General features: G+C 40.5%; 2 protein-coding genes across 2 annotated transcripts in view; one reads left to right on the forward strand and one right to left on the reverse strand.

Moving 5' to 3' along the window:
* elovl2 (ELOVL fatty acid elongase 2) overlaps window positions 1-2,421 on the forward strand; it is a 112,552-nt gene extending 110,131 nt beyond the window's left edge. The window contains exon 8 of the mRNA XM_059945598.1: window positions 1,666-2,421. Coding sequence (XP_059801581.1) covers window positions 1,666-1,782 — 117 coding nt within the window. The 3' untranslated portion in view covers window positions 1,783-2,421. The remainder of the gene's footprint in view (window positions 1-1,665) is intronic.
* A 12,420-nt stretch (window positions 2,422-14,841) lies between these two features.
* Window positions 14,842-17,434, reverse strand: part of sycp2l (synaptonemal complex protein 2-like) — an 84,919-nt gene continuing 82,326 nt past the window's right edge. The window contains exons 19-20 of the mRNA XM_059945752.1: window positions 15,341-15,412; window positions 14,842-14,981 (exon numbers count right to left, since the gene is read on the reverse strand). Coding sequence (XP_059801735.1) covers window positions 14,842-14,981; window positions 15,341-15,412 — 212 coding nt within the window. The remainder of the gene's footprint in view (window positions 14,982-15,340; window positions 15,413-17,434) is intronic.

Below are 17,434 nucleotides of genomic sequence, written 5' to 3' on the forward strand. Positions count from 1 at the left end.
TTGTCTATCTTGCTTGTTATTTCTTCAGAGAGTTCTATCAGATTTATCAGGCAAGGTTTTTCCTTAAAGAAATCACACTTACTTTGGCCCATTTTATCATGCACCTCCAGGTACCCTGAAACCATATCCTTAAAAATAGACTCCAACATTTTCCCCAACCACTGAGAAGACTAACTAGCCTCTAACTTCCTTTCTTTTGCCTCCCTTCCTTCTTGAAGAGTGGAATGATATTTGCAATTTCTCAGTCTTCCGGAACCATTCCAGAATCAATCGATTCTTGAAAGGTCATTACTAATGCCTCCATGAACTCTTTCAGCACCCTGGGGTGTAGTCCACCTAGTCCAGGTGACTTATCCACCTTCAGACCTTTCAGTTTCCAAGTACCTTCTTCCAAGTAGTAGCAACTGCACACGCTTCTGCACCCAACACTCTTAAGTTATGGCTATTGCTAGTGCCTTCCACTGAAGACTGATGCAAAATACTTGTATTCGTCCGCCATTACTACCTCTCCAGCATCATTTTCTAATAGACCAATGCCTACTCTTGCATCTCTTTTACTGTGTTTGGGGAAAAAAATTTTCTTCCTAGTAATTGCAACTGCATTCACTTCTGCCCCCTGACACTCCCAAACTTACAACATATTGCTAGTGTATGCATGTGTCAAAGTGCTAAAAACTCCTTAGTGTATGAGAGGCCTGATAGTGGCAAGATAGCTGTCCTTTTATCTGGTGGTACATGTTCAAACATTTGTATGTTCTGCCAGTAGGAGAGTGAAAAATCAAGAATGACTAGGGTTGGAGAAGTCCATGACTATGTCAACCACTTTCCCAAGGCAGCAGGAAGAGTCAAGAGTTCATAACACATACACGCAGAATTAGACTATTTGGTCAAGTTTCCTCTGTCATTTGATCGTGGATAATTGATTTTTCTTCTCAACCCCATTCTCCTGCCTTCCCTTTGTAACTATTACCATCCTTACTAATCAAGAAACAATCAACCTCCACTTTAAATGTACCCAATAACTTGGCCTCCACAGCCAATTGTGGCAACAAATTGATTCATGATCCTCTGACTAAAGAATTTCCTCCTCATCTGTTCTAAAAGGAACATCCTTCTATTCTGAGGCTGAGCCTGTGATCCTGGACACTGCCACCACTGGAAACATCCTCTCCAATTCCACTCTGCCTTTCAATATTTAATAAGTTTCAGTGAGATTTCTCTCCCCACCCATCCCACATTCTTCTACACCCAGGCAATAAGGATGCAGGCATAGAACCATCAAGCACTCCTCAATAAGGGGAAGCTAATTTGTGCATAGAACCAGGCTGCGTTCATAACTTCAATTTATTGCCATCTTGCACCAGAATGTTTACCAACCTCTTGGTCATCTATAAAACTTGAAGATCATCAGTGACTTGTCAAATATCCTTAGTCTTCTGAGGAAGTAGTGGGCTTTTTGTGGCTGGACCAGGCTTAATGATCGGTGATATTTACACCTTACAACCAGAAGCTCTCAACCATCTTCAATGAACAGATGTCACCATTAAGATGTTTTGAAATTGCTTGGCAGCTAAAATATTTGGTTATTGCATTATTATTACTACACACAAAGTCAGTAACCGTGACTAATTTAGTAACGCTCATTCCTTCCCATTTTGTCCACAGGCATACAGCAAAACACAATGCAATGGAAAGATCACCCCTGTTCTGGGAGAGTTAAACAATGGGCTCTACAGTGGCCACGTAAAGACCAATGGCAGCATATCCATGAAGGAGGATTAATATTAGTACAAGAGCAAAGTACTGCTACCAAGTTGTATTTGTCTCACTGCTGTAGACTAGAGCTAAAAATGCAAGTGAAACTATTATGGTTTGATTAAAGGTTTTCTCATTATACACAATGCATAACATTCAAATTTAAATAATTACATTCCAGATCCTACCTCAGTCTTAAAAGAATTTGCTTCACTCTTAAACATTTAAAATTAAAACGATCTAATTAGTCGCTTCCCCAGTTTTCAGTAAATGCAGCCAATTTTACAGGAAGTTTGTAGAACTACCTTACTATGTATCTAGAACCGAAACATAACTTAATTACAACTCAAATTTCTGAATTTTTTTTTATCTAAAGTTGTTTTTTCCATCTTTAGATTGACTTTTCTACTTGATGTTTAAAATCTTTGAATGCAGAATTTTTGCAAATGTAAACTTTTTACTCTTTGAATTAGCTGTTTGTATAATCATTTTAAAATGTTTAATAAAAACTCAACATCACTAATTATACGGATAAGAGTTAAAGACAACTTCACTCTGATGGTAATGTGTGGGGAACAGATTGGAAAACTGAATATTAAGGCAGTACATCTTGCAACAAATCTATTACAACACATTTATAGCTGGAGGTAATAAAGACCAACTTGACTATCTCTGAACTGCAATTTAAGCATAACGTAGTGTTTTATTCATCATCAGTCAATCTGGTAACTGCTCAGTCCGTGCGAGAGATCAGATTCTGCAGCACTCCCTTGTGGCAGTCCAGAACATGGGGAGATGTTTGGTGTGACTTATCCATGAAAGCACTAGTTAACAACATTACAGTCTAGCAGAAGTCAGCATCGCCTCAAGCAGTCAAGAATCAGGGAATGACTGCTGAAATTGGTTATAGGTTTTCATGCTCATATCAGGAATTATAATCTAAGTGGGTCCTTTGAGCCAAACTGCCCCAGCAACCTGCAAAACCCAGATTAACCCTAACCTAATCACAGGATCATTTACAATGACCAATTAACCTAGCCAGTCAGTCTTCGTAATTATGGGAGGAAACCAGAGCAGATGGGGAAAACCCACACATTCCACAGAGAGAACGTATCAAGACTCCTTACAGAATGATGCCAGATTTGAACTCCAAACTCTGAAACGCCCTGAGCTAACTCCCACACTACTGTGGCACCCAGGCTTAACCATCTACTGAATACAGGGATGCCTTTTTTTCCACTATTACAAAATTATGCCAACTCAGCTGGACAATTGGATGTCCAAAGAGAAACAGAATTTACAGTCACAGAAGGCCAATCTGGAAACTTTGAAGTGGATTCTTAAATCTTGACTCTGAACAGCAGAAGCAGCCCAAAATATTTGGCCACATTGCAGTTATAGAAATGGCGGAAGAGCAAAATGTTTAACAAATTCTATTAAAATTCATACTTGAACTCAAAGGAAATTTAAGATCAAAACTATTTCCTTTTATTCAAAACATAATCTAACGAATGTGTCCCAAGTTTAAACAAGTCTTGATCTCCTATGCCACTAGATTAGTATCTTGCCCTGAAGCCCAGGTAGGAGCTTATGTAAAACACCTACCATGTTAAAGGGAACTAATTCTGCTGTCCAAACTTGGAGTCTTGTATGCAAGGTTCTTCTTGGACAATCCCAACACTGAAGAGCTGAATGCTACTTTGATGTCATAGCTCTGGAACTCAAAGCCTTTGGTGTTGACATCATTGCATTGAGCAAGAGACAGCCTGTTTAAAGTACAAGGGAACAGAAGCCAACTGGAAAGGGGTCATGATGTACATTGAGTGAGATTCATGTATTGGAATGACACAATAACCTTACACTTGTAGCAGAAATTCACCATTTTACAAACTACTGAGTGACCTACCACTGCTTCCCACCCCACTGGTGCAGAGTCTACATTCCCACCTCGGGGCTTCAAAACTAGAAGAAAATCCAGCCACCATTGATCCTGAGGGACTACTCAAGTACAGAAGGATCACTATTCATAATTCATCCCAATGATCTAGGCACAATATCAAAATTTGCAGAGGGTAGAAAGGTAAATATCCAGAGCTTGTTGCAAAACAAGTAGGAAGATGCTATTTCCCTTCAAGGAGGTAGGAATTTAAAGTAATTGATGCAAAGGTTAGTGAAGAGATTGGTAATCTGTTTATAGCTTCTATCAAAACATTCATAAACTAAGCAACAGATCAACAGTCTTGTTGCCTATGCACTGATTTATGTAGTTTTGTTCACCTTTCACTTCTGAGGACAATAAACTAGTGACCATCAAATTTGAAATAATGTTTAAAACCAAAACTATAGCTGCTGTCGATGTGAAATAATGATAAAGCACAAGGGAAAATCTTCAACTCAACTGGTCCACAAATAGAGAAACACACCGAGAAGGTTCCCAGACAAAATGTTAACTATTTCTCAAAATAATTAATGAATTAGCCCAACAAATCCGTCACATCTTACTATCTCAGAGTTCCTACTACTCATGGAACTCAATTAATCCTAGTCTCATTCTACCCAAATTAGTACCTTTATTTCCAGAACTCGCCCTCTAACTTCTCCATAACATGTAAAGGATGAATTCTACCAAAGTTTGCACATGTAACAAACCATTTTGAACAGATTTTGGCTCAAGTCCTAACTAGTCATTTGGTGTCAGACTTTACCTCAATGCTCCCATCAGATCTCTGGGTATGTAACCATATTAAGCAGAGGTGGTTGCTGCAAAGCAGGAGCATGTAGTGTGCAGCATCAGGGAGGTAAATTTTCATATTGTGGTCTACCTCTCCTATTACCCTTATAAAACGATGGAAAAGTTTGTGCAAAGTTTGTTGTCGTTTGCACATCGGCTGCTTGTCTGCCCTGGGTGCGGTCTTTCACTGATTCTATCATAATTCTTGAATTTACTGAAAATGCCCACAATAAATGAATCTCAGGGTTGAATACAGTGAATGTACTTTGAATACTACATGTTTAACAAGGGAAACCCAACACCAAACCAAATGACCAAAGAGTCATTGCCTCACTACCAATGATTATATTAAACATACATTAACCCAATTTAGCAATGGATAGACCACAGAGTGCAGGATAGAGGAGAAGCAGGTTTGCCAAGACTGGAGTGCAGGGTCCTCTCATTTGTTCACCATTGTACAAGCAATTTAGGCACCAACAGCACTATTCTAAAAATTCCAGATGGGTCAGGGAGAGGTGTGGATCAATGAACACAAATGCATCATTTCACAAGCTGAAATGAAGAAACTGGCAAAATAAATGCACAAATGGTAAATTACCTTTCATTTACATAGTTGCTGCCTGACCTGCAGAGTGAGTGTGTGAGTGGCTTTGGATTTCCAACATCCGCTGATTTTCTCATGACGGATACAGAACAGGAGGTCTGTGACTGAACCTGGTATCTGCCAATATGGGGCATGGGGATTCCAGTGCCAGTGCTTCACATTCAAGTTGCGAGAGCATCACATTCAAGTCCTAGAGCACACCCCCCCACCTCCATTAGTAGCCCACCCTGGGCAACCCACTGTGGACGTGGACATGCGCGCAGATATCTGAACTGACTTCAGAGGTTTGGGTGGTACAAGTATAGCTGCTACCTTGGAGCACTAAACACCCAGTTTCAATCCTGACCTCAGCTGCTGACTGTGTGGAGTTTGCACACTCTCCCTGTGACTGTGGAGGTTTCCTCCAGGTGCTCTGGTTTCCTCCCACATCCCAAAGACAGGAGCTAATCAGCCACTGCAGGGTGTAGGTGAATGGTAGAATCAGGGGGAAGTTAATCTTTTTTTTTTAATTCTCACTAATGTAGGATTAATGTAAAAAGAGGCAATAAATTTTCACTGATTAAATGGGCTGATGAGGGCATATTTCTGCACTGCAAATGTCTAATCTCTAAGCCACATGGCTCCCAACTATTTTATAAGCAAGAGAAAAACTGCAGATTCTGGAAATCCAAGCACCATGCACAAAATGCTGGAGTTAACTCAGCAGGCCAAGCAGCATCTGTGGAAGAGAGTTCAGTTGACATTTCAGACAAAAACCCTTCATCAGGACTGGAGAGAAAAAAAAAGATGAGTAGAGTTAAAGGATGGGGGGTGTCGGAGGAGAAATAGGTGAAACTGGGAGGTGGGTTGAAGTAAACAGCTGGGAAGTTGGTTGTTGAAAAATATACAGGGCTGGAGAAGGGATTAATCCAACAGGAGCGGACAGAATGTCATGGAAGAAAGAAGAGGGGAGGAGAACCAAAGGGAGGTGAGGAGATCAGGTGAGAGGGAATAGGGGATGGGCATTACCAGAAGTTCAAGAAATTGATGTTCATGCCATCAGGTTGGATGCTACCCAGACAGATTATGGAGAACATGTTGCTCCTCCAGCCTGAGTGTGGCCACATCATGGCAGTAAAGGAGGCCATAGATAGACATATCAGAATGGGAAATGGAATTAAATTGGAGATCCCACTTCTTCTGGCAGTTGGAGCATTGGTGCTTGGTGAAGCTGTCTCCCAATTTACATTGGATCTCACCGATATACAGAAGGCCATATATGGACACAGTATATGACCCAGACAGACTCACTGGTTAACTGGCACCTCACCTAGAAGGACTGTTTAGGGCTCTGAATGGTAGTGAGGGAGGAGGTGTAGGGGCAGGTGTAGCACTTGTTACACTTGCAAGGTTAAGTGGCAGGAGTGAGATCAGTGGGGAGGGATGAATGGATAAGGGAATCACGAGGGAGTGATCCCTGTGGAAAGCAGCAAGTTTGGTGGGGGGGGGGGTGTTGGTGGTAAGAATGTGCTTGGGGGTGGGATCCCATTGGAGATGGCATCATTTCCAGAGAATTGTGCTGGACAGGGAGGCTGGTGGGGTGGTAGGTGAGGACAAAAGAAACCCTAACACTAGTAGGGTGGTGGGAGGATGGGGTGAGAGCAGACATGCGTGAAATGGAAGAGATGCAGTCGAGGGCTACATTGATGATGGAGGAAGGGAGCCCTTTACTTTGAAGGAGGATATCTCCCATGTTCTAAATGAAAAGCCTCATCCTGAGAGCAGTTGTGGCAGAGGTGATGGAATTGAGAGAAGGGGCATTTTTACAAGTTATAGAGGGGAAGAGGTGTAGTCCAGGTAGCTGTGAGAGTCTGTGGGTTTATAATAGACATTAGTAGATAAGCTGTCTCCTGAGATAAAGATGAAAGATCTATCTTAGAACAACGTTCTACAAGGACACTGGGAAAATAGAAAGCTTGCACCAAAGTTAGAAGATCAGCCAGGATGTTTTACTAGATTGTAAAATATTTCTATCCCCTTCTCTGAATTCCCTCAATCTCCTTAACATCCAGAAATCTGTGGAGCGCTATTTTAACTAATTTGCAGCATGAGCCTCTCCAGCTCACCTGGACAGAAAATTCCAAGTTCAGCATCATCAATATGAAATTTCAGTGCAAAAGCCATCTTCCTTTATACCAACTTGTGCCTCCTGGTTCCAGAGCCCTTGGTCAGGGAGGCAATCCCCTTGCAACTGATTTTAATAATACTGCCCCTCATTCCTCTAAACTTTACAAAACACTTTCTCCCCACAGAGCAAGTGGAAATTTTATTAAACACGGTAACCAACAAATCACTCATTTTGGAACAGGAGGAATAGATTAAATTTCACCTCAGTTAAACAAATGAAAGCTCAATATTGACATTTAATACCTTCACTTTGAACCATACGAACTCAAAAATTATACAGGAGAAATACAAGTGGCAAAAATGCTAATTCTATTAAAGTCCCAGGCCATGGATTTTTAACTACAGCCAAATGGGTTTCATTACACATTCCTCATGGCAAGTCACATTCATTTGGATAGTCCTGGTTTATCTTCTGAGATGAGATCAACATATTCATTCTGTCAATGAAATAAAACAAAAGTGGAAACAAGTACTGCAACTTAACATTTACAAAAGACAAGGAGAATTGACCAAGGGAAGCTCAACACAAGGACCTGTAATCATCCACACCCCCTCTCCCCCCCCCCCCCCCCCCACTGGCACACTCAGGTGAAGAGTGATTGCAAATCCCAACTACCTGGGCAAAAGGAATGACATTCTGCTGTAATTTTGTTGTTTTTTTTTTAATTTCTTAAGGTTCTAAAGCCAGCATTCTTACATATTATTTACAATCTAGATATAAATCAATCTTTCTGTCAATTTCTTCACTGAAAATTGAAGAAATCCCATTTAATTCATAGGGATTCACGCCCAAGGTACACTGCATACAGATCAATGTTGGGCGAGACATTTCACCAGGTAAAGAACACACACTGCTTCATCCAATCTTTCATTTCCAACCCCTCCCCCACAAACAGGGCAATAATTCTCAAAAGGAATTTAGAAATTGGTCAAATATAGCCCAGGTTTTCTCAATTCAGACTGAAATATAGACTATTGAGAAGCTTTCTGCAGATGCCAAAGACACTGAAAAGATACAGGACCAAAATATCAAAAACCTAAATGAAACTTATAAAATAATGAGGGGCCTATTTTAGATTTTTCAATCCTCTAACCTCAATTTTTATTGAAAATGAGGGACATAGTCTTTTCACCAGGGTATGTGAGCACCAGTTTATGAGAGAAGGGAAACTTAAAAGGAGATCTGAAGGTCAAATTCCTTGACACACACATTGATAGAGATAGATACAAGTGTAATTTAGTACTTGGTTAAGAAAAGAGGGACATTGACCCAATGCTGGCCAATGGAATTAGCATGGCTGGCATGTATTGGGTGGGCTGAAGGGCAGTTTTTCTGCCGTGTGAGACTATGATTTACTTATTTATTTAGAAACACACACAAATATGCACAGATTTAATAACTGTTTCTCAGCCTGTTGATGTGGTCCTGAACCTCTTATTCACTACTTTTTGTCTGCTTTTTTTCCCAACCAAGGACATTGTCTTATGACCTGGTATGGAAACACCAATCAGTCAATCTACTCACTAACATATATCTACAGAAATTTGCCAAAGTTTTAAATAACACACTAAATCTTGGCAAACTTAAGCATTGGCATTGCTGTGCTTTCTTTGTTATGGTATTTACATGCTGTTTCCAGGACAGATTCTCAGAAATCATTACACCGAGGAATTTAAAGTTGCTGACCATCTCCACCACTGATCCCCTGATGAGGACTGGCTCAAGGACCTCCAATTTCCTCCTCCTGAAAGTCAATCAGCTCTTTTGTCTTGCTGACATTGAGTGAGATTATTAGTGTGGCATCACTCAGCCAGATTTTCGAACTCCATCCTACATGCTGATTTGTCACTACCTTTGACTCGGCCAATGACAGTGGTGTCATCAGCAAACTGAAAATACAGCATTAGAGTTATGCTTAGCCTCACAGTCCCAAGTGTAGAGTAGACAGGGGGCTTAGCAGACAGCATTGCGGTGCACCTTTGTTGATAAGAAAATAGAAGATTCAGTTGCAAAAGGGCATTGAGGTCTAGGTCTTAAAGCTTATTAATTAGTTTCAGGGGATGATAATACTGAATGCTGAGCTGTAGTCAATAAAGAGCATCCTGATGTATGTGTCTTCACTGTTCAGATGCTCCAGAGTTGAGTGAAGAGCCAATGAAAAGTCATGTGCTGTAGACCTGTTGTGATGTTAAGTAAATTGGAGTGGATCCAAGTTACTTCTCAGGCAAGAGCTGATGCTTCATTACCAACCTCTCAAAGCACTTCATCACAGTGGATTCTACAGGGAGATAGTGCTACAGGTAGGCTACCAAGTTCTTAAGCACTGGTATAATTGAAGCTTGCTTTAAGGTGGGTGCCCCAGACTTCCAAAATGAGAGGTTAATCTCAATGAGCACTCCAGTCAGTTGATTAGTACAGGTCTTCATTACTCAGTCAGGTAACCCTTCTGAGTTAAATACTCTGGTTTCACCCTCCCAAAGGATGCTCTCATATGGTCTCAGAATCTGAAATCAGTGTCATTGGGGACTGTGGGAGTTCATGAAGATGCCATCAACTGTCATTAACAGTTATCCAGTCTTGGGCAATCTTCCCCTGCAGAGTATTGCTGATGCACCATCAATAACTCTCGGAGATGGGAGGTGAACAATAGGCTTTTATTAGCAGCAAAAGGGACCATGACATCTTGGAGACTGAGGGAGGAGCAGTGCCTCCAATCGCCTTTATACCGGGGTCTGTGGGAGGAGCCACAGGAGCAGTCAGCAGTGGGGCGTGGTCCAGACAGGTATAAATAGTTTACCACAATTGCCCCTTTCTTCAGCCCCCTCATTCCTTTCCATCCTCCTCCTTTCCCCATCACTGAATTATTTATCTTTGTACTGCAACCTCTCTTACACATATAACTTACCATGGCCTCCACCCCTTTGGTTCTAGTTCCATTTGCCATACCCTCCCAAAGGCTCCCATAATCTTCCTTACTTAGATTCCAGCACAGATGGCCCTTTGTGTTCCACCTCATCTCCCTCCAGCAGCTGTCTCCACCTTTATCCTTCCTTCAACTCCATTTCCCTCATCACCCAACTGCCAACTCTAACCCTCCCCTCCAGCTCACTCTGCACGTCACCGTTCACTCCTCAGTGGTCCACCAATCAGCTCCAGTAACCCATCTCACCCATTTCCTTCTCTTTGTACTCATTTATCTCCTTTCCCCACTCAAACCTGATGCAAGGTTTCAACCAAAAACATTAACAATCCCTTCCCCCTCAGAAAGATGCTACTCAACCTGCCATCTTCCTCCAATAGATATTTGATGGAAAAATCACCTATTTTGCACAACTCCTTCAATTATTCATTTAATATTTTTCCAAAAAATGGCAAGGTTACCATTTACTGCCCAACTCTAAATGGCTTTTTAAGTTTCTCACTTAAGTGGACTTTGCTGGACTGAATGAGAACTGCATTTACTACAGGGATGTTCCCTGGACCTGGAAGCCTGAGTTACAATGAGTGGCCGTGTAGACTAAGACTTTAATTCCAAACATAGGAGAGGGGGTGAATTGATAGTGGCATGCAAGATATTGAGAGGCACAGACATAGTGAAAACAATATTTTCTCCCTCAGGTATGGAGTGTTTAAAACAAGAGGTTAAAAGTGTCAGATCAGAGGCAAGAAATTTAAAAGGAACATCAGGCAGATTTTTTCCCACACAAAGGTGGTGCATAGTTGTACTGAGCTGCCAGGCTGAGGCAGGCACATCAGTAACATCTACTTATGTAGATGGATGGGTGAAATTTAAAGGGCTAAGGGACCAATACAGGCAGATGAGACTAGCTCGCTGAACAAGTTAATCAGAATGGACAAGATGGGCCAAAAGGCCTGTCTCCACTGTATGATTCTATGACTCTTTCAAGGATGTCAGTAAATCTGATGAAGATTTACAATAATCCGGTAGTTTATTTGTGGTCGCCTCTATTCAGTCTTCCCTTCCTCAGATTCCACAGTGAGATTTAAATTCTGTTGTATTGATTGTTAGCACAGAACCCTGGGAGAACATTCTGACAACTTAATCTCTGCACTAGCTCTGCACCTCATTCTAAAATCTAAATTCCTATCCTTTATTCAAATCCAATGGATTTGCTCACACCATCTTCAACCTCTCTAGACTTCAGGTGGTCATACATCCACCATTTCTTTCACTCATCTTTGGGGAACTTCTTCAAACTCAGTAATTCCCCTCTAGGTTTCTTTTTACAAATCACTTAAAACTTAAGGATGTTACCAGGAATGCAGTGCAAGTTATTGAGGAGTGAAAATCTGAATGACCTTTTAGAGGATTGCAAAATCACTAGAACAGATAATGTGGAGTCAGTCTTTATCCCAGGTGAGAGGTGAAAGATTTAAAAGGGATCCAAGAGAAAAAATTTTTCCACACAGATGGTTGTATATGTATACGCATATGCATAGAGAGGGAAAGGAAGATGTAGAGGCGAGACAATTACAATGTTTAAAAGACATTTGTGCAGGTACATTGATAGAAAAGATTTAGAGCAGGAGTTCCCAACTTGGGGTTCATGATCCCCTCTATTAATGGTAAAGTTACATGGCATAAAAAAGGTTGGGAACCTCTGATATGAGACATATGCACCAAACAGGACTAGCTTGAACACATTCAGAATGGACACATTCAGCCAAAGGCTTGTTCTTGCGGTGTATAACTTTGAATCTCTCTAGGTAAATTAAGAACATGGTTATGTGCAGAGAGAAAAATGGGGACAAAAAAGAAAATCACAAACACTCTTAACTTTACCTTTGCTGCCACTTCTCATAAAACTGTGATAACATCATAGACTGCTGCTTCCAATGGTTCTAGTTTTGGACAGGGGGAGAAAAAGGACATTTAAATGATAGAAGGAGAGAAATTGCAAATGGGTCATTAAAAACAAAATGCTCACATACAAAATTTTCTTCCAAGTTTTTCAGAGTTTGCACATCTTCCTCAAGGTCCTTCAGATCGTTGTCAATAATTGATTTATACATGCTCAATTTCTGTAACCTTTCAGGAAAAAAGTTATGTTATACACAGCAAAATACACATGAAAAATTATCCTGCTTGAAAATTAAAGTTCTAAAACTACTGTATGTTACTACTTTTGCTGCACTAGTCAAAATAATCTGATTGGTACCACACAACACTGGTGTAGAGAACACTGAAGCACAAGCAATGGTGGGGGTTTGATTCCAACATCCAATTAGTTCAAGATTGCTCATGCCTTTGGTCCCAAATTGTTGAATGTCTCCATTTCCATTGCTGTCAAAGCAAAGAAGTAGCATTTACCTCTAATGAAAGTGAAACATCAAGGGTGGAAGAGAATGAGTAGACTGGGAGGCAGACTCCAGTCCCAGAGTGAGAAGGTGGGAGGAGGTTCTGTAAGTATAGACACAATGGGCCTCTTGTGCCAAAAGTAGATGCCCTATTATGAAATTAGTTGACAAGGCAAAAATAATGGACAAGTTTCCAGCAAACTGACAAAGATTACCAAGAATACATTCCAAATTAAACAGTAACAATCCAATAACAATTTTGGAAAAATTCATGTACAGAAAGGTGCTACAAATGACCATTAACAGTCTTGTACAAAGCGGTCCAGACCTATAGGTGTGTATTTGTCTCATCAGCATAGCAAACTTTTCAGTAGATTGCCGGGACTGCCTGGTGTATTGCTCCATGTTCCTGTAACAAAACTAATCAGAACATTTCATTAATGAAATCACAGTATCACTTAGAGGATACAAGGTCATCACCAAACCTAAAATGGAGAAATTCTTGACATTTATCACCAATCCCTTACAAGCTAATTATTTAGTCTAATACAGTAGGGGAGGCCTCTTGGTCCATCAGTGCCATGCCTAATCCTTAATGTTACACATTTATAGAGTGCCTTTCACAACCAGTGAGAGAGAATGAGTACACAAAACATCAATTCCAGTTCTTCTTTAAAATCACATCACAGGCCACAGTCTGTCAGATTCTGGAACCACCAAGGATGCTTCAGGACTTGTGGATTCCAGGAGTAGAAGAAAGCTTAGATCGGCCGCGCTCATATTGAATGGCAGAAACTCTTCCTGCTCCTATTTTGTGTTCTTCTATGTGCCTAGCTGGCTCCTACACTGGCAATAATAGCAGTACAGAGAGACATATATAACCTTTCATCCTCATGCCGTGTTAGATCAGTGTGACCCTTGCTGGAATCACTCTATCCATGATCTTCTCAGCTACACACCATCCCTCTGCAATATCAAGTTGCACATGTTCATTACTCAGATATCACAGCAACACCACCACCGTTGACTTGTTACCCAGTCCACCTCCAGGACCACAAGAGCAAACATTTCCCCATCTAAACACTGAGAATCATAAGGGCATTACCTTTGGCTTTCATCTACAAACTTAGTACATTCTTATATTTGGCCGGTCTGAAGCAGCCTTTATTTCAACCTCATTTCATCTGCATTAATAAGACCATCCATTTCATCTCTTAACTATCACCTGCTTCCAGCTCATCTCACACCTGGAGCTGCCAAAACCCATATACTTGGGCTTTACTATTCCAAGGTCTCCAAATTAACTTGCCACTTTTCTCCATTGCTACCCACACTAACCCTCCACTACAGTGCTCCTACCTTCACTGTCTTTCCCATTGCATGAGCCTACCCCTCACCACTGTGACTTCCTAATTGCTCCACTATTTCTGAATGTCTGGACAATGTCTGGAGCCTATTCCTTTTAGGCATTTTACTTAACAGTTCATTGTGTACCATTCATTATTCCTTGATTTGCAAGAACAGGAAAATATCCCTGGAAAATATTCTGAAGTTCTTTGTAAATGGAAAAAGGTGGGTAGTAAATATTATGGGCATTTCAGTATGGTGCATTCTTTTTCAGATTAAATTATTATTTTGGAGATTGGTGCAGTTTTATTAAAGGAAAATAGAGTCTGGTGTTACAGCAAGAATTCATAAGGAATGTCTATACCTTGGTTTTACATAATGTTTGATAGATCACTATTGTGAAGTTTCTGGGGAGATGTTACTGTGTTAAAGGCTCTACACAATTGGAGGTAATGTGATGCACAAATCAGGACTAATCCACATCTAGAGTAACATCATGCACCCATCTGCAGTTTGCCAGATATGGCAGTAGCTCAGCTCACACCTTCAAGTGAGATATAACCAAATTGCTACATTTGCACATCATAAGGAATTCTGGAAAAGGGGTGAGGCAGCAGGAAGTCTCACAGAAACAATGATAATTTTAGATTTAATTAGCATGTAATCATGTAGCATCCTTTTGAAGCAGAGAACTAGAGGACAGGTACAGCGCAGTGAAGTTTGATTAAACAGAACTAGCAAATGTAGGATTGGTGTAAATGAACGGTTTACATCAGTGAGCTGTTGACCTGTTTCCATGTTTTACCAAGCCACCTTCAGATCTGACTGCACAGATCTTGCATGTTTTGGTCACTAATAAATTAATGTCACTAAATGTGATAAATAAATGTGGTCCTTAAAATTTTCATATCCTTGTCAATTAAGCAACTTTACCGTCAATTCCTGCTTCATTCTTTCAGTGAATCCATGTAGTGTAGCACTGAGGTTTCCATCATGCAGACTTCCATCTTCCATCTCTTTAGATCTCTCAGCATTCTGTTCCATTTCGTCTAGCTCTAGTCAACAAAGAAAACTGCTCAAGGCCCTCACTTTGAGTTCAACTCTCAGATTCAGCTCTTCTCAAATCAAGTAGAAAGGGGCTCAGTAGTTGAAAACAAAATTATGACTCAATATCCATTTTGCAATAGATATTTAAAAATCATTTACATGGGTTAATTCAATAAAATTGCTGCATTTATGTGCTCCAAAAGATCACTTGCTCCTTTTTTTTTTGAGGAACTCTATTCTGCTCAAGGTTAAAGGACTCATGAATCTTGGCATTCTTACAGAACCAGATTGCTAAGATGAAACAGTTTTTTTGGCATTTCTCAACTAAGGTAAACAGACTCATTTATAATGTGGAGATGGAGTTTACCTTCATCCATATTGATAGAATCATTGTAGTACTCAGTGAAGGGAGAATTTGCAGACTGCTGCCCCACATCACCTGTAAAAATCAAAATGGAATAAGCACAGAACTTCAAATGTTCTCATCATGAGCTTAAGCTTACATACAATTCATGTCCAACATCAGGAGGCAGCAATCTGGAGCTGAATACTAGTGAATGATGTACATGATAATAAAATGAGATTATAAATGATGGTTCTGTCCCTTCCCACCATCATGTGAGGCTTCACATGTTCTCTACTTCCTCAGCTTCTTGTTCCCTGGCCATGATCACCTAATTTTCACTATGGATGTCTAGATCCAATATACTGTATCCCCCCAACAAGGAGGCCTTAAAATCTCTGCTTCCCAATTAGTTTCTCTCCTCCACCACTCTCCTCCATGAGATGGAACTCAGCACCCATGCTGAATTTGTCAATTTCATCAAATTTGTCTCCAACCTCCACCCTGCCCTTGAATTCACTTAGTTTATTTCTGACTCCTCTCTCCTTTTTTTGATCCACCTCCATCACTGGAGACAATCTGTCTACCGACATCTTTCATAAACCTACCAATTCCTATGGCTATCCTACCTATACCTATGCTATTAAAAAAGTGCTATTCCCTTTTCTCAGTTCCTTCATCTCTGTTTTCCCAAGATGAGACTTTCTTTTCTAGGACAGATGCCCTCTGTTGCCCTCAAGGCATTTATTTAGCTTTATTACATTTTCGCTTTAGTAATTTGTTTGTAATTATTTTCTAGTTAAAGTTAAGGTTGATAGCTACGTTGCAGTTGTTGGAAGTAAATTCATTGTTTGTAATGTATCGCAGCATGCGATGACATCACACCCAGTTTTCCGCGTCTTGTGGGAAAATACCGGTTTGGAGAAATGGGAAGGCGGGGGCTTGTGCGTGCAGGATCAGCGCGAGAAAAGTTTTATTCGATGCACTAAGAAACATCATAGAAGCAACTCTGCAAGTTCATAAGACAATCGATATGTTAAAGTAAAAAATGTTAACACTGATTCTGTTAAAAGTAATGATGGTTGATAAAGTTTATTTTCTTGTGCTATTGAAAGCATTGCTGGATAGTTTGTGTTGAAGTGTATTTAAAGTTGTTGATGGCATAGGTAGGTTCTGACTATGTTGTACTTTAATGAGACTAATGTAATATAGTTTGTTGTAGTTTTACTTTTACAAGTATTTATGATGTAAATGTGACGCCAAGAAGGAAACAAATACTGTATATATTTTGTATTGTTTTATCAACAGGTTTCACCATATGTTAATGTGGAAGAGTGAACAGTAAACGGTTAATCTTACTGCGATCCTTGCCTTCATTGACTACAGTTTAACTCTGTGTTTAGTTCAGAGCTTCTACACCTTCACAAGAACTCTGCACCTCCTATTTCAAAAGAACAGGGTTTCCTTCCTTCACCATTGATGCTGCCCTCACCTACATCTCCTTTATATTCCAGTTAAATGTGCTTATCCCATCTTCCCATTGCCTTAACAGAGATAGAGTTTCCATTGTTTTAATATACCACCCCATGAGCCTTGATGTCCAATACATCATTCTCTACAACTTTCACCAACTTCAATGGGAACCTACCGCAAAACCTGAACCCCCACTCTCCACCTTCTGCAGGATTTACTCCCTCAGTGATTTACTTGTCTATTCATCCATCCTGGCACTCAACTCTAATAGTGGCAGAAACACAACACTAGCCCATTCACCTCCTCTAGTTCATTCAGGGCCCAAAATAGTCCTCCTAATAGTCCTCATCATATGCAGTCTCTTCTACATTGAAGAGACCTGCCATAGATTGGGAAACCACTTTCTCAAGTACCTCCATCCAGTAGAAGTGAAATTACCCAGTGACCAAGCATTTCAAATCCTATACCAATTCCCATTTTGATGCTTTGGTCCATGGCTTCCTCTTCTGCCATGATGAGACCACGCTTTGCTCCTCCAACCTAAGCTTCACTCCATCTAGGTAGCCTCCAACCTGACGGCATGAACACGAGTTTCTCCAACTTTGGGAAATTTTCTCCCCCTTTCCAATTTTTCATTCTCAACTC

This window comes from Hypanus sabinus, chromosome 20 (genome assembly GCF_030144855.1).
Source record: "Hypanus sabinus isolate sHypSab1 chromosome 20, sHypSab1.hap1, whole genome shotgun sequence".
Taxonomy (NCBI): Eukaryota; Metazoa; Chordata; class Chondrichthyes; order Myliobatiformes; family Dasyatidae; genus Hypanus; species Hypanus sabinus.